We start from the raw sequence: 24,854 nt of genomic DNA, 5'->3' as shown, positions 1-24,854 counted from the left end.
ATTAATGCTGTGCTTAGTCTTTGTTCTGCCCCTTTGTCCATATGTATTTGTCATTGACATATTCTATATGTCCATATCAAAACCATGAATCTGTAACTTAGCTTTTGTAGAATCGTGTTTCATTTGGTGTTTATATGGGGTGAGCCTTGGAAGTCCTGAAAAGCAAACGTAATTCTTTTGGTTTTTTTCTCTCTCCTTCCTCAGAATATTGAATGTTTTTCGTCACTGGGTAGAGCACCATTTTTATGATTTTGAAAGAGATCTGGAGCTACTAGAGAGATTGGAGACATTCATTTCCAGTGTACGAGGTATGGTAATTGGTGGTCCCGTTGTTCTTCTGCATTTCGGTACCATCTGGTGGTCTAATCCTGACAGCTTTTAGGCATGAGAATATCTTCACACACATGAGTAATTGTAATGGGTTTAATTGAGCTGTTTATGAGACTCTCCTTTACATAAGCAAGCTTTTGCCTGGAGCCTAAACAGCTACCAAATATTACTTCAAGCATTATGATATTTACTTCTGGACAGTAATGTTCGTCCTTGTCTGACTGTAATTCAGACTGTCACCTCCCTCCTCCCCTCCTCCCTGTGTTGTATTTGTTGAGAATTCCTTCCCTGTTGGTTACTGAGACTAGTTTTTTTTTCCAGCTTGTTCTCCCAGTTATTGAAACTTCCAGCTGAAAATCATTATCCTTTTAGGAGATGATCCTTGGCCTGTTTGGTGTCACTTCCTCTGGAGCAGCCCCTTACAAACTAGCAGTTGGTTTTTTTTTTTCAGCGTATGTGGAGGGCAACAGTGTTAGCATGTCAGTTCTAATCATTGTCCTGGCAAAGCTAGACTTTGCTTTTCAGATTGCCAGACCATACATTGGGCAATATAATTCTGAGACAAAGAACAGTAGTTTATCTTCTGCAGAGGTCTCTGTGCTAACCATTGCTGACCATAGGAGAATAAGGTCCTACACCTGGGTTGGAGCAATCCCAAGCGCAGCTACAGAGAAAATGAACATGAGCCAGCAGTGTGCGCTCGCAGCCCAGAAAGCCAACCATATCCTGGGCTGCATCAAAAGGAGCGGGACCCGCAGGTCGAAGGAGGTGATCCTGCCCCTCTACTCTGCTCTCGGGAGACCTCACTTGGAGTATTGTGTGCAGTTCTGGTGTCCTCAACATAAAAAGGACATGGAACTGTTGGAACAAGTCCAGAGGAGGGCCACGAGGATGATCAGGGGACTGGAGCACCTCCTGTATGAAGACAGGCTGAGAAAGTTGGGGCTGTTCAGCCTGGAGAAGAGAAGGCTGCGTGGAGACCTCATAGCAGCCTTCCAGTATCTGAAGGGGGGCTATAGGGATGCTGGGGAGGGACTCTTCATTAGGGACTGTAGTGACAGGACAAGGGGTAGCGGGTTAAAACTTAAACAGGGGAAGTTTAGATTGGATATAAGGAAGAAGTTCTTTACTGTGTAAGGGTGGTGAGGCGCTGGAATGGGTTGCCCAGGGAAGTTGTGAATGCTCCATCCCTGGTGGTGTTCAAGGCCAGGTTGGACAGAGCCTTGGGTGGGATGGCTTAGTGTGAGGTGTCCCTGCCCATGGCAGGGAGGTTGGAACTAGATGATCTTAAGGTCCTTTCCAACCCTAACTATTCTCTGAGTCTATAATTCAGTTTTGGTGAGTCTCTGAAAAGGTATTTGTCTTGAACTGCTTCAGGTGCTTCCTGTCTTGTCCACTATTTTGTCTGCTGTAAATGTTGGACTGGTATTGTAAACATGTATTTCTCCAGCCTTTTTGTTCTGCAGTGCACTAGGACAGCATGTTGCAAAGTTCTCACTTGAAGTTTGTTTACTTTTTTAGTAGTTCTCCTCTAAGTAGGTGAAGCTAGCAACCAAAGTGGAGGCAGTTGCAGCTGAGGAGAAAAAGTAAAATACAGTGGGTATATGGTCACTTTTTTCCACACCAAAACTGCCAGTAGATGTGGTTAAACACAACTGAGCACCCAAAAATTTGTTCACGTATCTGTATTTGCCAACTAGTGCAGGTGCAAGAACCCCTAATAAGAAAATAGGAAACTACAGAACTACAAACCTAATTAATGTGCTTGCAGAAATGCAGAATGCTGAGTGCACATACAGTTTTTTGGGGGGTTGATTTCACTAAATTTTCAGAAGTCTTTGAAGATCATACTAAAAAACTTGTGGTTTCTGTTTTGCAGGAAAATCCATGAAGAAGTGGGTGGAATCAATAGCTAAAATCATCAAGAGGAAGAAAGCTCAAGCAAATGGAATTAGTCACAACATCACCTTTGAGAGCCCTCCTCCCCCAGTCGAGTGGCACATTTGGCGTGTTGGGCACAGTGAAACGCTAGACCTCATGACTCTGCATCCTATAGAGATTGCTCGACAGCTAACACTTCTTGAGTCTGACCTCTATAGGTAGGGATTGAGCTAGTGTATTTTTTTAGATTGTTTGAGCAAGAAAGAGTTCCAGTTCATACAGTCACTCAAAAGTACTCCCCTCGACTTTCAGTTTATGGAGCAGTGTTTTCTTGCCATCTGTTCAATATCAAAAAATGCAAGGGAAAAAAAAGGGTTTTTTTCTATCTCCGTATCAGACTTTTGAGAACATAAATAAGTACAGGAAGGACACTAAAATATTATGAGTCGATAATACTAACTTGTATTTTCTCCCTGTTAAAAGCAAATGCTTGTTACATCATAAAAAGAGAACACAGTTATCTCTGCTCCTGTCCTTTATAGCTGCATAGCAAAGGCCCAGGTGTTACATGCATATAACCACAGCACTGGGACATCAAGGTCCTCTAATTCTGAAGAGGTTTTGTTGTCTGGTACCATACGTATTCCATTCTTTCCTAGCTCTGTTGTTACCTGTGATAAGCAGAGCTGGCCTTGATGTGAGAGCTAGGTTTTGCTGGGTAGAAATTCTTAAAGGTCTCAGAAAACTTGAAGGTGAGGCATCCTTTTGTGCTTCAGACAGCAGGTTTTCTATTGAAATAGGCCACTTTTCCAGGAGGTTGGTCGAAGTACTTCAGCTTCCTACTTTAAAACTGTGACTGTGCTTAAGCTGCTGTTGTACACTTGCAGGAAATTAAACTTACTCCTTTGTAGTTGTCTTATCTGAAAATACTTATTCAAAAATGCCAATTTCAATCAAGATAAAAATGTATTTCCTTCTAGACTCAAATACTCAGCAAAAAGTTATTTTACATAACTGTTTTGTGTAGATTCAATTGGATTGTATTCATGAAATACCAAGTCATGGCTAAGGGAAGAAATAATCTTTTAATGCAAGCACAGAACATACAATTATTATTTGTATTGAGCATTCTTCTGCATCTTGTTTTGTCATTATCAGGGCAGTACAGCCTTCTGAACTCGTTGGTAGCGTGTGGACTAAAGAAGATAAGGAAATTAACTCCCCAAATCTGTTGAAAATGATTCGTCATACTACAAATCTTACTCTTTGGTTTGAAAAGTAAGTACAGGTGGTGGCAGTGGCATCAACTCCTACTGGAATTTGGAGAGAAACATTTTTCTGTTACTTGAATTCTGTTGCCTTGAATCTTGAGATAGCTGCTGAATGTTACAGAAATTTCAGATTTTGGTTTAAGGGTTCATAGCCATGCCAATCACATGGTCCTTCTTCCTGAGACAGACTGAAAGGGTTTTTTCAATTTTGGTGGGTTGACCCTGGTTAGATGCCAGGTGCCCACCAAAACTGCTCTATCACTCCCCTCCTCAGCAGGATGGGGGAGAGAAAATACACAAAAGGCTCATGGGTCAAGATAGAGATAGAGAGATCATTCACCAGTTACAAGTTTCCCACCCACCCCTCTTTCTTTAGGCTCAACTTCATTCCCAATTTTCTCTACCTCCTCCCCATCAGTGGTGGGATGGGGAATGGGGGTAATGGTCAGTTCATCGCATGTTTCTGCTGCTCCTTCCTCCTCAAGGGAGGACTCCTCACACTCTTCCCCGGCTCCAGCATGGGGTCCCTCCCACAGGAGACAATCCTCCATGAACTTCTTCACAGTGAATCCTTCCATGGGCTGCAGTTCTTCATGAACTGCTCCAGCATGGGTCCCTAACATGGGGTGCAGTCCTTCAGGAACAGGCTGCTCCAGCGTGGGGTCCCTGTGGGGTCACAGGTCCTGCCAGGACCCTGCTCCAGGATGGCTTCCCATGGGTTCACAGCCTCCTTTGGGCATCCCCATGCTCCAGTGTGGGGTCCTACATGGGCTGCAGGTGGAGGTCTGCTCCAGCATAGACCTCTGTGGGCTGCAAGAGAACAGCCTGCCTCACCACGGTCTTCATCATGGGCTGCAGGGGAATCTCTGCTCCAGTGCCTGAAGCACCTCCTACTCCCCTTCCTCATTAACCTTGGGGTATGCAGGGCTGTTGCTCTCACATATTCTCACTTCTCTCGCTGATTGCAATTGCTCCTGCACAGTAACGTTTCCCCCTTCTTAAATATGTTATCCCAGCAGATATAAGGGAGAAGTTTTCCCCCGTGAGGGTGGTGAGGCACTGGAACAGGCTGTCCAGAGAAGCTGTGGCTGCCCCATCCCTGGCAGTGTTCAAGGCCAGGTTGGGATGGGGCTTGGAGCAACCTGGTCTATGGAAGGTGTCCCTGGCCATGGCAGGGGCTTGGAACTGGATGGTCTTTAAAGTCCCTTCCAGCTTAAACCATTCTATGATTTAATGATTAAGTACTTCCGAGGACATAGCCAGTGCTGTAGTCAGAAGGGTATAGCAGCTTCTAAGTGTACAACTAACCTAGCAAGTTTAAAATGCTGTAGATACAGTGGCATGAGAGTCACCCTGTTTCCCCGGGACCTTGCTTAGAATTTGCTTTATTATTTTACAGGATATGCCAAAACCTCTCTTGGCTTTCCAGCTTGAACATATGTAAGACGTGATTACATAAATATGTACTTGAGATTCTTGAAAGAGAGCCAAATGTGCATATTGGATGTACTGTACAGTGTTTGCTTGGAAAATTTTGATTTAGCAAAATGTCAGGTTTTATTTATTAGTGTTTCTCAAATTACATCTTTTGATTAGGTGCATAGTGGAAACTGAGAATTTTGAAGAGCGAGTGGCTGTGCTGAGTAGGATTATAGAAATCCTGCAGGTTTTTCAAGATCTGAATAATTTCAATGGTGTTTTGGAGATCGTCAGTGCAATGAACTCTGTGTCAGTGTACAGACTAGATCACACATTCGAGGTAAGTTTTGGGCACTGCTCTTGGAAGAAAAAAATAGTCGGACTCCAGAAGTGTAGCACACATTTCTGAAGTGAAATTTGTAGTATCCGTATCACACTTGCTTTCATGGAAGAAAACAAGTGAAATGTTCAAAGTTATATATGCAAAAACATACAATGAGTTGTGGGTCTCAGAGGGTAAGTAATGGGAAGTGGAGCTTTTCAGCAGATGTTTTCTCACGTGTATTCAGCCCAGGAAGGGGAGATGCCGCAGCCGCTTGATTGCTGTTTGTTAACCTGTCTGAAATTAACCTCTTACTCAATCCAGCATTTTACGGGTATGCAAGAGGAGGATCCTAAGGCTGAGAACAGTGGATTGAATGACTTTTAAGAGCATTTCCTACCTATGCAAGAAGTGGGGGAGTGGAAGGGCATGAGGAGGGATAGGTAAAACTCAGATTTCAGTTGATCATAAGAACTTGGATGAGAAAGTCTCAGAAAATCCAGACATCAGAGGCAGAAACAAGTAGCTGCTGAAACAGTTTAAAAGGACAGTAGGAAGAGAGGCTACAACACAAGTAGTAATTCTGTTCTTCAGTTGCCAAGGAAAAGAAACACCTAGGATTTGGCAGCAAAGCCTCCCTTGACTAAAATAGAAAAAGAAACATGAATTAGAAGTTTTGAGTTTTTTATGTCTCTGAAAGGCATATGAGGCTTTTCAGTTAAATTCAAAATTAAATGTTTAATTTTTAATAAAGACCAAGATTATGCTTCTAAGTTGATAGACAAAATAATAGTCTGTTTACAGCAGCCTCATGATTCAAATCTGAATGTGAGTTCCTGTGTTTTGCTGAGAGAGCTAGGGAATTGCCTTGGTTTTGCTGACGATGCTATTGAGATTTGCATCCCTGGGTTTTTTTCTTTGACAACTTAGGCGCTACAGGAAAGGAAAAAAAGAGTTTTGGATGAAGCAGTAGAATTAAGTCAAGATCACTTCAAGAAGTATCTAGCTAAGCTCAAGTCAATCAACCCACCCTGTGTGCCTTTCTTTGGTAAGTAACACTGGGGCAGTCTGATACTGTGTGCATTGTCAGGCTTAAGTTGAGTTTGATGCAGATGTGTTAATATTGCTTGAAGTGTTCAGGGTTGCATTGGCTCTGAGAAGTCTGTAATATGTGTGACTTTTGGCTTCCGAGGTTTGTAATGTTTTTAGACTTCATATAATGTCTATGGAGGGAATGTCCTGTGGGTTGGAAGGGACGTTAAAGATCTCCTATTTCCAGCATCCCTGCCATGGGTAGGAACACCTTCCACTAGATCAGGTAAAAGATGCCATGTCTTTTATGTAATATTTATGTTTCTAGTTCAGTATATGGATTACTGGTATTATATGGGTATGAATATTTCCTTTTTTGTTTAACACTGCCTCCACACTTGTGATCTGTTTCTGGCAATGAGCTAAAGATGTTTTTTTCTAAACTGGATGTTACGTTAGGGAGATAAAACACCTTATTTCAAAATACTGTTCCCATGTAAAATGCAGACTTGATTCATTCTTGCCAGCTGATAAACTGTTGAAGTATTAAAGGGGAAGGTCTGCCTATGTTCAGACTTTTTTATTATTCGTTAGAAAGAATGAAATCAGGTCTTGGAATGAAAAATAAATTTCACAAATACTTCTCTCTTTATCAGGAATATACCTAACAAATATTTTGAAGACAGAAGAAGGGAATCCTGACTTCCTTAAAAGACAAGGGAAAGAATTAATTAACTTCAGTAAGAGGAGAAAAGTGGCTGAAATTACAGGAGAAATTCAGCAGTATCAAAACCAGCCGTACTGTTTACGGATAGAGCCAGAAATTCGGGTAACCAAACATTAAATATCTGTTTGGGGATAGGAGAGGGAAAAGAATGTGAGAACAAAAAATTGTCAAATAATCATAGAATCACAGATAGGTTTGGGTCGGAAGGGACCTTAGTAGTTCCAGCCCCCTGTCATGAGCAGAGACAGCTTCCACTAGACCAGGTTGCTCCAAGCCCTGTCCAGCCTGGCCTCGAACACTTCTGGGTATGGGGCAGCCACAGCTTCTTCTGGCCTGTCTTCACAATCTTCTAGAGCTAATCTCGCATGAGCAGCGACCATCAGAAGAGGGGGGAGCTGAGGCTGGGTTGACAACAAAGTACCGCTGCAAAGGGCTAGCCAGAAGTGGGGATTTGCTCACTTGGATTCCATCATTCTGGGTCTTGTTCATTCCCTTATTGTTCTGTAGTGTGGTATCAGAGACTTCTTAGCAACAGAACAAAATGAGTAAGTCATACTGACTAAACAGCAGAACTTTGAAGAAAAATCGATTGCTTTTAACCCAAAACTCTCTGTACATGCCTGGTGTGTTCAGTCCTTCAGACAGGCATTCTGTAATGATAGCTCTGACCAAAGTCTCCTGACCCTGCTAGCAGTTGCTACACACTAGTTAAGCACAAATATGAATGGTCATGCAGCATGGCAGAAGCTAAGCAGATGTGGAGCTGCCAGTGTCAGCTAGCATTATCCTCAGAAATGAGAGGATGGTTGAGTGGTTACTTACCCAAGGCAAAGACTAGGGAATCCCAGATAATATAAGGAATTTAGAGGAAGATGGAGAAGCATTGAGCCAGGTAACAACAAGATTATGTGGGGATACTAATGATTAAAAAGAAATAGCTTTACGTGTCAGCCATACTTCCAGCCATACAGCACAGCTAATTGTAACTTTTCTGAATTGCTGCATGGACAGCTCTTGATCTCACTAGTGAGCAGCAGCAGGCAGGAAGCAAGAAAGAGGTTTGTTACGTGAAGAATTAAATGGGCAGTAATACTGCTATTTAAAATGCTGTTTGCATTGTGCTTAATTGCTGTGGATATGTCTGGGAAGATTTTAGATTTACAGTATTTATAAGCCAAGAAGTACTTTTAAGTTCAAGGGATGGCAGTGTTTGTGCTGCAAAAAGAACAAATGGAAACGCTGTAGCTCACCACCCACAGACTCCCACTGCAGCAGGAGCAGCTAGTGCAGGGTGGACAGGCATTCAGGGAACTTTATCCTGTGCCATGTCCTGCCCTCAGTGCCAGTCCCATCCTAGCCATGCTTTCCATCCAGTCCTTGTGCCCCAGTGCCATACTCTGTCTCTGCCTCTGACCTTCCTGCTTTTGTCCTCTGTCGCTTCCTGTTCTCTGTAGTGAATTAATCGCGTCCAAAGCACCTCTAAGAAACAGTGATAGCAAAACCTTTGCTTCCTCTACTGTATCATCATATTCTGCTCCTTCCCAGATCTGCGATGCTAAGGCAAGCACACAGGATGTGTTGCACAGCCCTCAACACTGCTGTGTTCTGCACAATTCACTAAAGAACATTAGCAAACAATTTACAGAAGATTTAATTTACCATGCCTAGTTATTTGGCACAAAGTCATTCTTTCGTGTCAGAAAACTTACTGGGAATCGGACTGTTTCTTGCATTGGAATGTTTTGTATTTATTTCAGGGAATGTTTTCCTCTGTTTTTCCTGGAAATAAGCTTCATAATAATGCAAAACTAGAATTTTAATCTGTGATTTACGAACACTTCATTACAATTCTGTGTTTGTGCTTATTTTTTAAATATTATTGATGCTTTTTTCATTCAGAAATTCTTTGAAAACCTCAACCCTATGGGGAAGATACCAGAAAAAGAGTTTACAGATTATCTGTTCAACAAGTCATTAGAAATTGAACCTCGAAACTGCAAGCAACCGCCTAGATTTGTAAGTCTTGTCCTGCAAATTAAACAGTTAAAATTCACTAGCCACTGTGAAAAAGAATACCTGTCAATAAGCCATATATGTTTCCTTTAGAATTCTGTATCATGATTTTCCAGCAAAACTTGATTTAGAAATACTCGTTTCAGATAAAAAATTTTTTCTGCAGCCTAAAATACTGTCATATAAATTTGTGTTTCCAACCATATAGTTGTCTGATAGAACGTGTGGTAACATTTCTTATTTCACAGCATCAACAAATCTTACAAAACGTTTATATTAATTGAAATACTTTTTTATGCATCATTAACGTCTTTTCTTGAAGTAGAAGTTAATTTCCAGTTTTCTTTTGTCTAAATATTTTGCATTGTTGCAAAAACTGAATTGACAAGGTGCAACCTTCTTGCTGAACAAAACAGCTCAATTCAAGGGAGTAGCAATTTTGGTTTCAAAAAAAGCTACTGGAGCTCAGGGTTCTTTATTAAGCAGAAAGATCACTCTCTACAACACTTGTCTTTTATACAATGTAATTGTACTGCAGAGTAGCTAGGGACATCTCTTTTTTGGGAGAGCTATAAATCATTTTAGCAATCTCCTGTTAGAGGAACGAGTAAGATGATAAATGTGACAGAAATTACTGTTGCAAAAACGCTGCTTACAGTAATATCTCTAAAATATTTTCTAAAAATAGATATCCACGCTGCCAGTCCTGGGCAGCTGGGCATGAATTCTTTGTAGTTCGTGATTTCCAAACCAGACATTCTTATTGGAATTTCAGGAAAGTCCAGTTCTGGATACTGTAATGTGGTGGAGTCATGCATACCACCATAGGATGGGAACATAATTCATCTTCAGAATCGGCTTTGATCTGTGTCATGTTACACCTGAGTTTAATGAGTCTTGTTTCACTCACACCAGTGACGTGTGTATGTAAGAATTTTGTCCTCACTAACCCAGAGGATGTAGTCAACAGGCATCTGAGTGTGTCCTCAATCCTGAATACACATAAGGCCCTGGTGTCCTTATCATAGAATCATAGAATAGTTAGGGTTGGAAAGGACCTTAAGATCATCTAGTTCCAACCACCCTGCCATGAGCAGGGACATCTCACACTAAACCATGTCACCCAAGGCTTCATCCAACCTGGCCTTGAACACCACCAGGGATGGAGCATTCACAACTTCCCTGGGCAACCCATTCCAGTGCCTCACCACCCTAACAGGAAAGAATTTCCTCCTTATATCCAATCTAAACTTCCCCTGTTTAAGTTTTAACCCATTACCCCTTGTGCTGTCGCTACCGTCCCTAATGAAGAGTCCCTCCCAAGCATCCCTATAGGCCCCCTTCAGATACTGGAAGGCTGCTATGAGGTCTCCACGCAGCCTTCTCTTCTCCAAGCTGAACAGCCCAAACTTTCTCAGCCTGTCTTCATACGGGACAAAGCACGTCTTACAGTGCTGTTATTACGCTCTTCTGCAGGCCTGTGGGCTCACTTGACATTACTGTCCCCCCGAAGGTTGTGAGTTGCTCTTCCCTGTGTTCTGTCTCAATTGGCATGCATCTGAAATGGGACTCTTCATAGCTGTGGAAAAAAAATAAAATTATTAAAATGGAAAAAAAGATTTATTAAGCTGCATCTGCAACTTCTCAGTAAACTCCTGCTGTATAGTTAACAGGCTGTACCTCAAGTCAACTGTAGAAAGGCTGTACTACTTTTTAAGGAGTATTTGAGAAGTACTTTTTAAAATATCTCATAAAGACTTGGCAATTTTACTATCTGAAATGTTAGCAGAACTAACCAGCTTTACTATCTCCAGCCTAGAAAAACAACCTACCCCCTGAAGTCTCCTGGGATAAGGCCCAACACTGGCAGACACAGCTCCACCTCTGGCACCTTGAGATGTCATCCACTGCCACTTGAAAAGGAACCAAGTAAGATAAGTTTCAGTAGAATCACTGAGGCAGAGCATGAATCAACAGTATCGGCACCAACTTCACCGAACACACCGTCTACGCCACCAGTGTCTGCTTCTTCAGAGTTCAGTGTGTTTTTAGACATTGACCTCAACAGTTCTTATGGTAAATGCGCAATATGTTTTAATAATGGTTGTTACTGTCCCTCAGGCTTCCAAAATGTATTGGTGTGTATGCCAGCCCTTTACAAAAAAAGGTTGACAAACTTAGTTGTGGACTGTGAAGTTCTTGTGTCAGCATTTTGTGTACTGTGGTTTACTGCTTTACCATGTATGGCACATCCATAGCAAGAGAAGGTGCTGAGGAGCAGGCATCCACACCAGTGCATATTTCAGGAGTGGCCCTGTGGGCTAATCACATGCTAGTGATTCCGATTTAATTTCCTTTGAAGGGGATACAGTCTGTGTGTTTTGAGATGTGAACTGAAGTGCCAGAAGTGGGGATGGTCAGGGCACTCCCTCCAAAATGCAGTCTTGATTTAAGAAATTACACTATCAGTTCAGATCCACCAATACACTCCCAAGCTTTGCTTGTAGCTGTGAGCAGCTCCTTAGTCTTGAAAGCATACATTATATGATGTAGTGCAGCTCTTCTGTATGGAAAGTCTTTTAACTGATTTTTCTTTTAACAGGAAACAACAGCATCTTTGCTCCCGTCAATTTGCCACAGTCGAGTGAGTACCATAATTCTGTTAAATGTTTCATTTCACTCTGCTTTTCCTGGTTTCAGGATAACTGAATGGGAATTAAAATCTGAAATCTGGGATGAAAATATGGGCTGTATTCATTAGGGATCTGAGGTGTTTTTTTTATACAGGTTTTAGATCAAATATCCAGTAAAGATGTAAAGCCTAAAAACCATCTGGGTTAATTCTGTTTTATTTTTCCCCAGGCTCTAGCATGATTTTGCTTCTATTTTGAATGCCCTCAATGATTTTTTTTTTTTAAAACTAATGCTACAAATGAAGCAACACAATAATTTCGTACTGCCACTCAGTGAAAATAACTGTGCTGTTGCTTGGAAAGATGAGGTACTTTTTGTACCAGCCACAGCGGTGAGGGATATCCTGCATTCATCTGTTTTCAGCTTCTCGTTTTACTCCCTTATTACATGGGCACGTAGACTTTTTCAGAATACTAGAATTTCAAACTGGAGAGCACAGGTGCCCAATGTATTGATAGAGAGCTCTGTGCACTTCAGAGATAAAAGCAAAGGTGTGACAAGTCACAAATACAGGCTGGGAGGTTGTGTTGTTGCTTAACTTTGAGGAATTTTTTTTCCCCCTCTGTAAAAAGAAGGGACTAAAAAGTGTCCTAGAATGCTTTAAGAGTTAACACCATCTGCTCTGTTCAGTGTGTAATTCTCCTGCTTTAGAAGTGTTGCAGACCTGTTAATGAAGCCTTTGAATTTCTGAATTTGAATGTGTATCCATATGGCAGAGAGAACAAACCTTCCACTCCAAAGTGGCCTATGGGCAATCGGCAGGCATGGTGGTGAACAGGGTAGATTCTGCAATGTAGGGAGGGTTGCAGAGAAAGTTATTCAAGTGCTCACTCAGAGTTCACTTTATTTTTCTGACCTTTAGCGTTGCCTGCTAAATGTCGATGTATATCTTTGATACTGGAAATAGGAGACCACTTTGTGAGGTGCATATCTGATGAAAGAAATTAAGGGAAATTTCATCCAGCTGAAGTTAATGGTTCATGTTGCTGTTGAGCACAAAGATCAGCTTATTTCAGTTGCTTCTAGTTTGGCTCAGTATTGTAGCATATGTTCCTCAGATATTGCACAGGCAGTAAAATATCTGCTTTTCTCTCTCCAGAGACTTTCTTCAGCTCATGGGGTAGCTTTCCTAAACTAAGTGATGAGCCTCAAAACCCTCCTCCACTTCCTCCACGAAAAAAGCTGGATCAGGATGCTTCTAATGCGAAGGTATTTCTGTCCTATATTGAGTAACTTTGAGAATAAATAAGGGGACATCTAGAATCACAGGATCGTTTAGGTTGGAAAAGATCTTTAAGTTCGTACAACCTTAAGTGCCCAGAGAGGCTGTGGCTGCCCCATCCCTGGAAGTGTTCAAGGCCAAGTTTGGATGGGCTTTGAGCAACCTGGTCTAGTGGAAAGTATCCCTGCCCTGGCTGCAGTTGGAGCTGGAGGTGCTTTAAGTCCCCTTCCAACCCAAACCCTTCTATGAATCTATGATCGAGTCCAGCCATTTAGCCAAACAGGACTTCATTAGTCTAAAAGACATCCAAATGCAGTTGTCTTCAATGTTTCAGATCCCCAGTGTCCAAACTCTGCTAGCTTCTTTAGGTTGTATCCAGCCCAAAGGTACAGCTGTGCCAGTGTCATGTTTCTGAGAGCATCCACAGCAGATGTCAGGAGAATTCTGCATCTGTCAGAAGATCTACTCTTTATCTAAACATCTGCATTTCTTCTTTGTAACGTTGTAGGGAAGTTTAAAGTCGGATGACGATCCTCCAGCGATTCCGCCTCGGCAGCCACCACCTCCAAAGATACAGCCTCGTGCTCCTGCTTACACTAACCCCCTTGACCAGCCACTGCACAGTCCTCCTCCTCCACCCCCCCGGGACCCTCTTCCTGATACTCCACCACCGGTACCACTCCGGCCTCCTGAACACTTCATCAACTGCCCTCTCAACCTCCAGCCACCGCCAGTGGGACGCTTACACAGAGATCCCGACTGGTTCAGGGAGGCAAGCACAGGCCCCAGCTCTCCCGGCACGCCTCCCAGCACACCCTCTCCCAGAGTCCTGCGCCGCTGCTGCGTGATCAGCGCGAGTCACAACAACCTGGTTCACCCGCCTGTGCCCCCCGTCCCACCCCGGCACAATTCAAGCCCTCAGTTACCAAAACTGCCACCAAAGACTTACAAAAGGGAGCTCTCCCACCCTCCTTTGCACAGACTGTCTTTGCTGGAAAATGCAGAAACTCCTCAATGACCTTAGCCACAGTAGTCATTGACACTGGAATAGTATTTGTAAAGTTCCTTTTTATTTATTCAAAAAAGGCAGTGTATTTTAGTACTTACACAAATTATGCTCTTAAAGTGCTGCTGATCAAAAAAAAAAAAAAAAAAGGTTTAAATTGGAAAAATAAGACTACACATACTCTAGCCTGCATCTGTTCAACAGCATTACCCTCAGGTGATCAGCAGCATTGCCTTGTTTCACATCCTCAGTGCCGACAGTCATGCCAGTATAAAAAATAGATCTTTTGCACTGTAAACTACACTAAGTGAATTGAAACTGACATCATTTAATTGCACTGAGCCAAAAAAAAAAGGTGCGTCTGTGGAATTTCTTCAAATTTGAGCACTAGTGGCCTTTTTTTTGTTTGTTTTAAATTAAAAAAAGAGCAGTGGGATGGTGACACAACATGAGGACACACAGTGTTACTGATTTTAAACCTCCAGCCACTTGCCTTCTAACTTTGTGTAAGCTTGGAGGTTCGTGAGTGACAGCTACTGTTCTTGACTATTTTAATGCCATGTCTTAATTGCCATTGATTTGCTGCTGAAGCCAAAAAAAACCCAGGTTGAAATCTAAATACCAAAATACTCAGTTGGTCTTGATTATTTTGAGAAAGGCTGAACAAGGACTGACTACCTGTCTTGAATTATTGGAAAGGATCCCTAGTACTTAGCATGCATCTTGTTCAGATGTGCCTTTTTGTTTTGGTAGGCGAAGATGTCTTAAGCTAAAGAGTTGTCTACTGTTTTGAACAAAGCTGTATGCCATGTATGTACAATTGTTTATATTGTATATTTACAGATAATGCTAATAACCTGTATAAATTTAAGTGATTTGAGGCCTATAATAGAGTCTGCTACTCCTGCAGTCTTTTACAGCCAGAAGTGTTTCCTCTGGCTTAGGAACAGTCTTGCCTTCCAAACTTAATAACCGCCTTTAAATCTTACTTAACTTAATCATGAATCCATTTTGGAAATTGGTAGCATTTAAACCAGCAAACACTTAAAGCTTTATTAAAATTTTTAAACTGATAAGTGAATGGAACTTTTATTTGCCAGTTGAACTACTTGGTTGAACTGGTGTGAGAGTGAGTCTGTTTTACTGGTAGTACTGTAGCAGCATTTATAAAGTGGCCAGAAGCCACATTTTATTTACTGGTCTGTGGCCTTTTACTGTGCTTTGTATCAGAGTTCTTAACAAGATTAATAAATCACCCCAGTCTTAATTTTTAAGAGCTTGAGCAGTGCGTGTTCCTTCTAAGGACAAGGATGTTGCATTTAGCAACTCTTTGGCAATACAAAATGCCCCCAATTTTTCAGGCTGCTGTTCTCCACTGTGGGTGCCCCTCAGTTGGCAGTTGGGCTGTCAGCAAAGCTTCAAGGAAGTTGAGCCCAACACACAACAGATCCCTGGTATTTGAATCTTTCCTTACACCTACGAGCCCACCAGATGCCTAGGCAGCTCTAAATGGAGAAGTGGTTCCCATATTTTCAGGCTCCTGACTCTAGAGGAAGAGCACTGTGGTGGGGTCTGCAGCAGTTCAGGCTTCCAAGTCACACTCTGGCTTTTCACTGGCCTGCCTATATTGCTCCCACTGTCTTGGGAATTTTCTGGAAAAGGAGAGGTGTGATATACCTGGAAGGGGTGGTAATTTTCTTCTCCTGGGAAGATGCATTTGCCATCTGCCTATTGGACAGTCCTACTGCCTGTCTCCTTCATGCTTCTTTCCTGAGGAACAGGGGAGGGGAAGAATCTATTTGTGCAAGGGGCCGAAGGCACTTTATAAAGGAGAGCTGCTTCACTTCACAAAAATAACATTGAGGAAGTCCCAGATTTGAGATGCATGAATGCAGGCAGGAAGTGGACGATGCCTTAATTGTGGCTTTTCCTCTGCAGTAAAACTTTTAAAAGTTTTTACAGTAAAGCTTGTAACTTTTCTGTAAGTCTTCTATTAGTATCTGGTGGTAAAATTATGTGAAGATCCTGTGGGTTTTCCTGCAGGCTGGGCTTAAAACATCACTACCTACAACTGATCAATAGCGCTGGGACAATAAAGCTCCAGAAGGATAAAGGGAGAGCAGGAACCTCTTAAATTTGATCTGCAATGGGGGCAATAATGTGAAAACATGAGATACTTACGCTAGGAAGCAGCAGCTAAATGTTCCTAGCTTCATCTCCCATGCATGAAACGTGACTCTCACCTTTACAGCACCAGCTCTGGAGTTTACCTAAAGTACATAAATCACAGGATGATTCATAAAAGGGACCTTGTTTGTGGATAGCTTACCACACAATTAAACTGTCCTCCAAGCATAACAGGAGCTGGAAAATAAAGAACCATTCCAAGGCAGGGCAGCAGAAGCGATGCCAGCGGCATGAAGTACAGTGGGTACAGCAACACACGTTCCCAAAGTAACCGGCTGTGGAAGTGGTCAAATGCAGTCGGATTCCCACCAGTGTGGTTCCAAGGAATGCCAAGAGAACAATAAATTAACATTTCAGTTGCTGTATAATTAGAGGGGTAGATAAAAAGAAGTGTGGGGGGGTAAATGCTAGAGGGGGAAAATATGAAATTTCTGGGTTTGAAGTTGGCTTGTGTGGGAAAAGGCAGTTCCCTCGGAAAAGTGCAGATAAAGAGATGGAATGCGATGGCAATTAACAGTAAAAGAAACCTCTTTCTAGCTGTTTTCAGTGGCCCTGTTTTGAGTTACTGACTTTAGCATTTACCCCTGCTCTGGAGGCGGACAGATTAACTTCTTTGGGTGCTATGACATGGCTGTAGCAGATTAAAACCAAAAAGGGACAAAAGGAACCACGTTTTGTTTCTTTTTGTTTGGTTGGGGTTGTTTTGGGTTTTGGGGGGGAGGTATGTTGTCCCCAATTTACTCAATATTCAGAAACACCCTGAAGTCTGAATATACAATTTGGAATCCCTAGTGAACACAGTTCCTCCTCCCTGGGGGAGAGAGCATTAGTAAGAAATGCTAAGAAGGAACAGTAATAAACATGCCCAAGGAAACAAACCAAAAGCTTTTACAATTAAAGATGTTGATGCACTGTCAATTCATATTCGGCTGCCTTTTTAAAACCTTTCTGGAAACTTAAGTGTTGGATGAGGGTCTACAGTCCCCGTGATTTCCGGCAGCCCTCTGGCTCTGGTGGGCCTGCATGCCCACAGTGCTTGCGGGCTGCACGGAACAACTTGTGAAGTAGCCTTTGAACCAATGTGTGTTCATTTTCAGCCAGTTCACACGTGGAACGTTTTCTTCACAGCATTTTCCACTGGCTGCAGTTTAATCACAGAATGTCAGAACGGTTCAGGCTGGAAGGGATCTTAAAGCTCACCCACTGCCACTAGCTGTAGGGACACCTTCCACTACAGCACGTTGCTCATGTCACCTCTCCAGTCTGATGGGCCAGATCAGGAGGGTCCGACTGGCGGCCAGGCGAGCTCCGGCATGCCGTTTCCAAACGGAGGTTTCTCACCTCTGAGGGAAGCCTGACCGCGTGGCAAGTACACAGCACAACTACGTTTTTCTGTCCGACAAGGGCAGTGTAGGGTGTGCTTTCATGTCGTTAACAGCTTACAGGACGGCGGGACGGAGGGCAGCGGTCTGCACGCGTGCCACGTCAGCCATAGGGCCCCGCGTTACCTGAGCGCGCAGCTGCCCGCACGGGCGGAGGGACAGCGGCCGGGCCGCGCAGAGCCGCCTCAGGCACCACCGCGACAGCAGCGCCCTGAGGAGTCGCCATTTCCTCTCGCCGCGGCGGCGGCGCGCGCGGCACGGCCCCGGGAGGCGGGTCCGCGCCGCCTCAACGGCGCGGCCATGGCGGGTTTCGTGCGGGAGCTGGAGCGGCGGGGCGGGCCGGCGCTGCGGCTGGAGCAGCGGGCGGCGGGCGGCGTGGGCTGCGTCGTGTGGGACGCCGCGCTGGTGCTCGCCAAGTTCCTGGAGACCGGCGCCTGTCCCCTCGCCCGCCGCCACGTCCTCGAGCTGGGCGCCGGCACCGGCGCCGTTGGCATCATGGCGGCGACGTTGGGGTGAGCGGCGCCGGCCGCTCCGCTCCGCTCCGGTCCGGTCCGGTCCGGTCCGCGCCGGCCTGGGCGCGGGCGAAGCGGGGACAGCGCTGGCTGTCGGGAAGGGGCAGGCCCTGCTGGCCGCTTGCCCGCCTCGTAGCCCGCTTTATTGTGTGTGAAAGCGGCTGAATCCGTGCAAAACCGGCGTGTTTTGTGTGTGCGCTGTGGTGAGCGGCCCGGGGTGTAACCGTGTGCGTGTGTGTGTTACAGGGCCGATGTGACAGTTACCGACCTTGAGGAGCTGCAGGAGCTGTTGATGGTTAATATAGAGAACAACAAACATCTGGTCACAGGGTCAGTCCGAGCCAAGGTACTGAAATGGTTTGTATGAGCCTTTTAACGTTTCTGTTCCGCTTTGACAGGGCGCCTGCTCTTGCTTTGTTAAATTGCCAAATATACTTGGAAACACTGCTGTAAAAGGGGAGCTGGTATAAGAACGTAGTAGTAAAGTTCGTGTTCGGTCATCTAGTATAGTATGTTGCATCATTTCTGAAGCTTGTTCTCACCTTTTTGTTTTCTTTCTACTTTTCAGGGGTGAAGATGTAACAGAATTTCAGCCTCCCCCCGATTATATACTAATGGCTGATTGCATTTACTATGAGGAGGTAAATGAGGAGTTTGCAAAGCCCCTATACAGAACTTCCTTGGGAAGGGCATAGGTTCTGTCTGAGAAGTGTTCAAATCACTATAGTGCTTGCATCTTGATCCCCGTAGTTAGAAGAATACGTAGAACAAGTCTGGAAAAGGCATTTTTAAGAGATTCAAAGTCATTGGAAATTCACCTGGAGACTTTGCTTAAAAAAAGCCAAACAATATTTGCACCTTCCTGACCCCCTTTTTTTTTAGCACTGGGAATGAAGTGATAAGGAAAACATTGTGACTGATAGTTGTGAGCTGTTTAATGTATTGGTAAATGAAGTTGAAAAGTGCTGCATCTGCACTGTTTGGGTTCTCCTTATGCTTCCCTTGGGAAGGCAAAAGGAGAAATCATGCTCCAGCTAAGCGGTTGTTGTAGTCTGCTGCATCTCCTCAGCTGGAGCTCTACAGGATGCACATGGAGATCTAACAGAAGTTGCAAGAAAAGGGAGAAGACCTAAAGACCACAGTGTCCCAGTGCCCTTTCAGTGGTGTTACTGCTGGCTCCCTGCACGCTGGTCCTGTTCCTGTAATGTAGTGGTCTGGATCTGAGCCATGTTTCAAGAACAGTTGAGAAAACTTCCTCTGTTGAAGCACGTCAAGAAATGGGCATTGTTGTGTGCCTTGAGGAAATACCCACTCGGCAGTGTGGGATGGTTTTGGCTTTGATGCTAGCTCAGTTCTCTTGGTCAGTCTGAAATTCCTCCTATGCGGTCTCCCTTTCTCCTCTGCTTTTCAGCTTGCCCCCATGTTCTTTTTGTCCCAGTTAAAGTACTAAGAATAAGTCCCTGAAAAGCAAAACTGGAAAGTTCTCTCTTGGGTAAAGACTGTCTCTAGTTAGAGACAGTAAAATGAACTTGAAATCTAAGTGTGAAATACTTAATCTCTCTTGGGCAGTCATTAGAACCATTACTGAAGACACTGAAAGATCTTACTGGCCCTGATACGTGCATCTTGTGCTGTTACGAACAGAGGACTATGGGAAAGAATCCTGAAATTGAGAGAAAATACTTTGAGGTAAGTGTTTTTAATGTGTGTTTTTTGAACATTAGGGAGATAGCTTGGACACAGGAGGTCTTTCTATTGGAGAAGCTGAACATCAGTGGCAGTTGGTACATATACAGATTCAGATTGACTGCACAAAGTAGAGTTTGTAGTGGGAGAGACACGTTTTTCTTGAGATGGGGTAGGAAATCTGGATGGTGACTTTTGAAGTTATTCTCCAACTTACCAGTAAAAACTTTCTGGATACTTACTGAGCTTTCCTTCCCTTAAAAGACAGCACTAGCCCTTCTTGCCTTACTAATCTGCATTGCTGGTTTTGATCCAGGCAGCTGGACTTGCACAGCTTGTTTAAAGCCTGTCTAGCTCATGAGACCTTCCACATCTGCAAAAGGGCCACCATATTTGAGGCAATACCTGTCAAAATTGAAACCATCGTTTTTGTAGGAGCAAGTGAACTAGCGGGTGGTTGCTGCCTTCTTTCTGCAGTGATTGTCTTGATGTTACCAGAGGTTATTGAGAGCATTAAAAATTAGTCTGGTGAAAATTTATTTTCTTTTGGCATGTTCCATTGAAAGCAGAGGGAAAAATACAGGTAAAGTGTTCCAGAGTTGCTCAGGAACTCAGGACTCTGCTAGGCAGTATAGCTGCTCTGCAAGAGATTTTCTCCTCCTGAGAGAGCATTAATAGGCGATATAATTCAATGGACCAGCTGTATGGTCTGTGCAGGTAAGTAACAGCTGAATCACTCCTACAGCTGTGGGGATGATGGTCAGTGCAGGATTTAACTCTGCACTTGTGAAGTCTGCGGAAAAGCAGCCCTTGTACAGGAGTAATGGATTATACGTAGTAATAATACTACTACAAAAAAAGGGGAAGGGCAAGAATTCCAAGGTGATTTGCATGTGTTACTAACAGCACCTCTTTGATAATCAGCCATGCCTTAAACTTGTGGGACCTGACTGTGAGGAGGGTTGCTATAATTGAGATCAGCTCTGAGGAGGTGCCACTCCCACAATAAATTCAATAGGTGTAGGTGTTTCAGATTGATGGCTGCTTTCTTGTAATTTATTTCATTCCTTAGCTTGCCAGGGTTCAGGCAAGTTAATCTGAGCACACTGCAGAGTTGACACTCGGGTTTTTCAGCCTTTTTTCTCTCCTTCCCCTCCAGTTGAGAATGTTGGCAAAAGCAGGTGCTGTGGTTTGGCTTAGCACTTTGCAGACTGCAGGAAGCAGAATGTTTTATCATGAGCTTTTAGATTTTTCTTAAATGTTGCAACGTGTCTGTAGCTTTGAGTTGGTGCTGGAATAGTTAAACAAGAGTAAATGTGCTGCACGTTGGGAAAATAGCTTGCACTTCTATGGAGGCCTTTAGTGGAACGGTCTGAGCATAGTGGTTCCAGCCTCTGAAGGCTTCTTGCCCTTGTGCAGGTGTATTGGACCTCTTTAACTGAATGTGCTTAGTTCAAAAGGGCAGTCAGTGTCATCTCAATTGGTTTGTGTGTTCTCTGATAACCAGCTGCTTCAGTTGGACTTTGAGCTGGAAAAAATTCCCCTGGATAAGCACGATGAGGAGTATCGCAGCGAAGACATTCACATCATGAATATCCACAGGAAGCAAACGGTAGGTTTACTTAACTGGCGCAGCGAATGCTGCCAGGAATCCGCAGAGCTGCTGTTTACTTGGTGTAGTGTAAGCGTTCCAAGGGTAAAGCTCTCAACTGACTGTGAAATACCATTAGGGACCCTGCGAAACAGCAGACCAGAATTGTGCTGGGACAAAGGGGCTCCTTTGTTCTGAAACCCAGTGTTCTGCCAGGTGCCAGCCTCTGTCTTTGAAAGGACCATCTTTGAGCTGTGCACTGACTTTTCTTCTTTCCTTTGACGCTGTAGCGAGTTGGGATCTCAAAACTGGAGTTTGGAAGCACCAAAGTAATAAAAATAATATGCCTACTGCTGCTTTTAGTGCAGTGTGCTCTGCGTGTCCCCAAAACCAGTCTCTAGAGGTGGTACTTGGCATCTCTCAGTGTTGGTTAGATCTGGTTTTGGTTAATTGATGAAGCAATTATGCATGAGGAAAATACTTTGCATGTTCTGCTGCTACAACATGTGAGTCCAGTGCTTTAACAAAAATGGGCTGCTTAAAAAATCATTCTTTTTTTTAACATCTCTTCATAGAATATTCCATCATGAGATCTTTGACCACAGTATCTCTCCTCTGGCAGCTGGTAGAGCTCTGGAGAGGAGGCTATAGAATAACACCACAAAGAGACTGTTTCCAGTGTGGTTTGTGACTCATCTACTAAAAATGGCTTCTTGATGGTGGACTTGCCGTGAGACACCAGAATAAGTGGGCTTATTAGACGAGACCACTGATAGCGCCTTCCAGGAGGACAGATGTGAGCTGCTCATGTCTGTGGGCTGAGGAAGGCAGAAACAGAACCCAGAGCGTCACTAGGCGTGTGTTCTGGTTACCTCTGCTTGTTGGAGCAGCGGGTGGCTTTCCAGGTGCTCACAGAGCGGATCTGAGGACACTGCTCCGAAGTCTCTGCAAGGAGAAAACTGAGCAGGCTCAGTCACACAGCCCGTCAATAAACCTTTTGCACTTCAGATGTGTTGGATGGTGGTTTCTGTGTTGTTGCGGATGTCCTGGGAGTCTTGTTGGGGCTGTCACAGTGGTGGACACTACACAGATACAACATGCAGATAGTCCATGTGCAAGATTGCTCTGCCTTTTGATGTCATGTGTGCTTTTCTGGTATAGGAATTTGCAGTGTTAAAAGTTTGACACCTTCAAACGATTCTGGGGAACGGGTTTGTTGCTGCTGCTGTTCCTCACCGAGCTGCCTCCTGTGCAGTGATGGCTTTGAGATTTAATTTCAAAAGAAATCTCACTTCTGCTCTGTAGTGGAAGCGGCTGTGGCTGCTGGCGCCATCCCACAGCACTGGGAAAGCAAGTCTGTGACAGAGGTGCTGCTCAACGTGGACTGTAAACGGCCTGTTACAGTTCCTTATTGTCACTGTGCGCAGCAAGACTGGTCCCTACTGCAGAGACCTGAGTACTGAAGCTAAATCTGCTGGATTTTCTCAAAACTTTGGCTGCTGGTTTTTGGGGAGCTTTGTTCACAGGCACCCCAGTGCTTTCTGGACTCACCCTGAGGTCGAGCTCCTGTTATCTCCAGTTCACTGCAAAGTTCGCACTTCATAAAACACTGTCCTGGCTTGCAAAGCACAGCAGTGATGATTAGTGAATGCATGGCAAAGCAAGAGTGCAATTTGTCGTAAGCGCATGCATTATTTGTTAACTTGTTATGAAAAGAACTCGTTAATTAACCACTGGCCTGCAGGAAGATATTTACTGGTGTGTTCATGCCAGCATGGCTTCCCCGGTGGAAACTAGTTCAAGAGAGTTGTCCAGAGGTGCACTGTAAGGACAGTGTGAGAACAGTGCTGTTTTCTGGTGGCATTTTCCTGCAGGGCAGCCTCTTTGCTGACAGGGCCCCAGGAGGTGAAAGTAGAGCTGCTCAGCTTGGAGCTGGGATGGAATCCCAGTGGTGGTGGGGATGATATGCCAGAGCCCAAAAGGGATGACATCCTGCCAGGGAGCATGCTGCCCTCCTTGGGGCCCGGTATGAGCAGGGGGAACAGCATTACCTGCAGGTTTGGTGCTGGTGGAACAATTGTGTTTTATCTGTGGGTGTGCAATTTCAGCACTTCTTTGTCAGGAATAAAAAGGGAGGAAGTTGTGCTTTTCTCTTCCCCACACGCAGCTGCTGGAGGCTCCTCCATGCCCTCAGCTTCATGCCTGCAGTGCTAAAGTTGTGAATATCATGGGGCGAGAGGGACCTTGTGGGGAGAGCTGTGTCCCATCACCCCCTACACCGTCTCCCTGTCACTGCCTGCACCCGCTGCGAGGTGGGATGTAAAACCCAACCACTGCTGCTGCCTCTGTGAAGAGGAAACCACCACTAACGGGAGGGGAGGGGAGGGGGGGCAGGTCAGATGGCTGCTGCCTCTGCATCTTATCCCTGCAACCAACAGATGAAACTGCTGCTTTCTTTTGAGGAGGAAATGGGCTTTTGGAAAGGGAGTTGGGATCCTCCTGCAGCTCCACAGTGGCTGGGGGCTGCCTGTAGGGCTGGTGGCTGCCATGGCATGGGTGTCCCTGCTCTTAACCAGGAGCAGGCACATGCTCATGGAAAACAGGACGCAAGGGAGGCTCTGGTCCTTCTTGCCACCTCACAAGTCCTCTTTGTTGCTGTTGTCTTTTTGTCCTGTCCCTGCCCCCTTGGGGAGAGCATGTGTTGGCATTGCTCCCATAAACATGGGGCCTCTTCGGTGAGGTTTGGCTGTGGTGCCTGGCAGTGCTCATGTGTGGCTTTGCCATTTGCCAGTGTTGGGCTCTGCCCTTGGGGCACGACAGAGAACAGCAATTAACTCCTGTCCATGCCAGTTCAGATCTGCCCCAGCTCTCTACATAGGAGAGCTCATCACTCCCCTGGCTCTAACAGGTGTGCAGCCACCTCCAAGCTGGCTGCTGCAGGAGCCAGCAGTGACGAATCACAGAATCACAGAATCCCAAGGGTTGGAAGGGACCTCAAAAGATCATCTAGTCCAACCCCCCCGCAAGAGCGGGGTAACCTACAGTACATCACACAGGAACTTGTCCAGGCGGGGCCTTGAATATCTCCAGTGTAGGAGACTCCACAACCCCCCCTGGGCAACCTGTTCCAGTGCTCTGTCACTCTTACAGTAAAGAAGTTCTTCCTGATGTTAACGTGGAACTTCCTATGCTTCCACGAAGCTGCAGTGTCTGAGCTGTGTACCCATTTTCTGCATCACTTTGCCACAATTTTGTTACACGAGAGACCAGCAAATCTCCTGGTGCTGCAGCTGTGGGAGCTGGTTTGGTGCCACCAGTTACGGACAGAGATGTTTTGGAGACCAGGCCATTCGCGGAATATCACACCTAAATAATGGATCATTTTCTGGAATAATTTCAACACCAGCTGGAATGATGGGAAGCTGCTATGTGGGTGTGCAGGTCAGGGGTGGTTTCCACAGGAGAGCTGTCGATGTTCATGTGTGGGGCAGCATTGCCTGGCACAGGGGTCAGATAGCAGCCTTGGTGGGTGGCTCGTTCCTGCCTGGTGGCAGGTGGCACCCGTATCTCAGTGATGCC

The 24,854-nt window shown here is 44.7% G+C and overlaps 2 protein-coding genes across 4 annotated transcripts in view; both read left to right on the top strand.

Moving 5' to 3' along the window:
• Positions 1-15,191, top strand: part of SOS2 (SOS Ras/Rho guanine nucleotide exchange factor 2) — a 61,925-nt gene extending 46,734 nt beyond the window's left edge. The window contains exons 13-23 of the mRNA XM_065683549.1: positions 205-308; positions 2,210-2,429; positions 3,370-3,489; positions 5,079-5,241; positions 6,154-6,271; positions 6,912-7,084; positions 8,882-8,998; positions 10,810-11,071; positions 11,598-11,639; positions 12,789-12,898; positions 13,420-15,191. Of these exons, the coding sequence (XP_065539621.1) occupies positions 205-308; positions 2,210-2,429; positions 3,370-3,489; positions 5,079-5,241; positions 6,154-6,271; positions 6,912-7,084; positions 8,882-8,998; positions 10,810-11,071; positions 11,598-11,639; positions 12,789-12,898; positions 13,420-13,929 (1,939 nt within the window). The 3' untranslated portion in view covers positions 13,930-15,191. The remainder of the gene's footprint in view (positions 1-204; positions 309-2,209; positions 2,430-3,369; positions 3,490-5,078; positions 5,242-6,153; positions 6,272-6,911; positions 7,085-8,881; positions 8,999-10,809; positions 11,072-11,597; positions 11,640-12,788; positions 12,899-13,419) is intronic.
• A 2,358-nt stretch (positions 15,192-17,549) lies between these two features.
• Positions 17,550-22,282, top strand: VCPKMT (valosin containing protein lysine methyltransferase). Of its 3 annotated transcripts, none has more exons than XM_065683559.1 (6): positions 17,550-17,998; positions 18,245-18,355; positions 18,567-18,639; positions 19,568-19,687; positions 21,192-21,296; positions 21,492-21,837. In XM_065683559.1, exons 1-6 carry the CDS (start codon positions 17,787-17,789, stop codon positions 21,555-21,557), a joined length of 687 nt encoding a protein of 228 aa, XP_065539631.1. In that variant the 5' UTR covers positions 17,550-17,786; the 3' UTR covers positions 21,558-21,837. The 3 variants fall into 3 exon arrangements, with proteins under 3 accessions (XP_065539631.1, XP_065539630.1, XP_065539632.1); XM_065683558.1 differs by lacking the exon at positions 21,492-21,837 and adding an exon at positions 21,898-22,282 and having other exon boundaries at positions 17,553-17,998; XM_065683560.1 differs by lacking the exon at positions 21,492-21,837 and adding an exon at positions 21,851-22,282 and having other exon boundaries at positions 17,559-17,998.
• The last annotated feature ends 2,572 nt before the right edge of the window (positions 22,283-24,854 follow it).

This window comes from Lathamus discolor, chromosome 6, assembly GCF_037157495.1.
Source record: "Lathamus discolor isolate bLatDis1 chromosome 6, bLatDis1.hap1, whole genome shotgun sequence".
In the NCBI taxonomy this organism is placed as follows: Eukaryota; Metazoa; Chordata; class Aves; order Psittaciformes; family Psittacidae; genus Lathamus; species Lathamus discolor.
This window is presented reverse-complemented; position numbering and strand designations above follow the sequence as displayed.

Coding starts and splice junctions, on each gene's coding strand:
- VCPKMT (XM_065683558.1), top strand. CDS start 17,787: ATGGCGGGTTTCGTGCGGGAGCTGGAGCGGCGGGGCGGGCCGGCGCTG. Junction 17,999..18,244: donor ATCATGGCGGCGACGTTGGG/GTGAGCGGCGCC, acceptor TGTGTGTTACAG/GGCCGATGTGACAGTTACCG. Junction 18,640..19,567: donor ATTGCATTTACTATGAGGAG/GTAAATGAGGAG, acceptor TCTCTTGGGCAG/TCATTAGAACCATTACTGAA.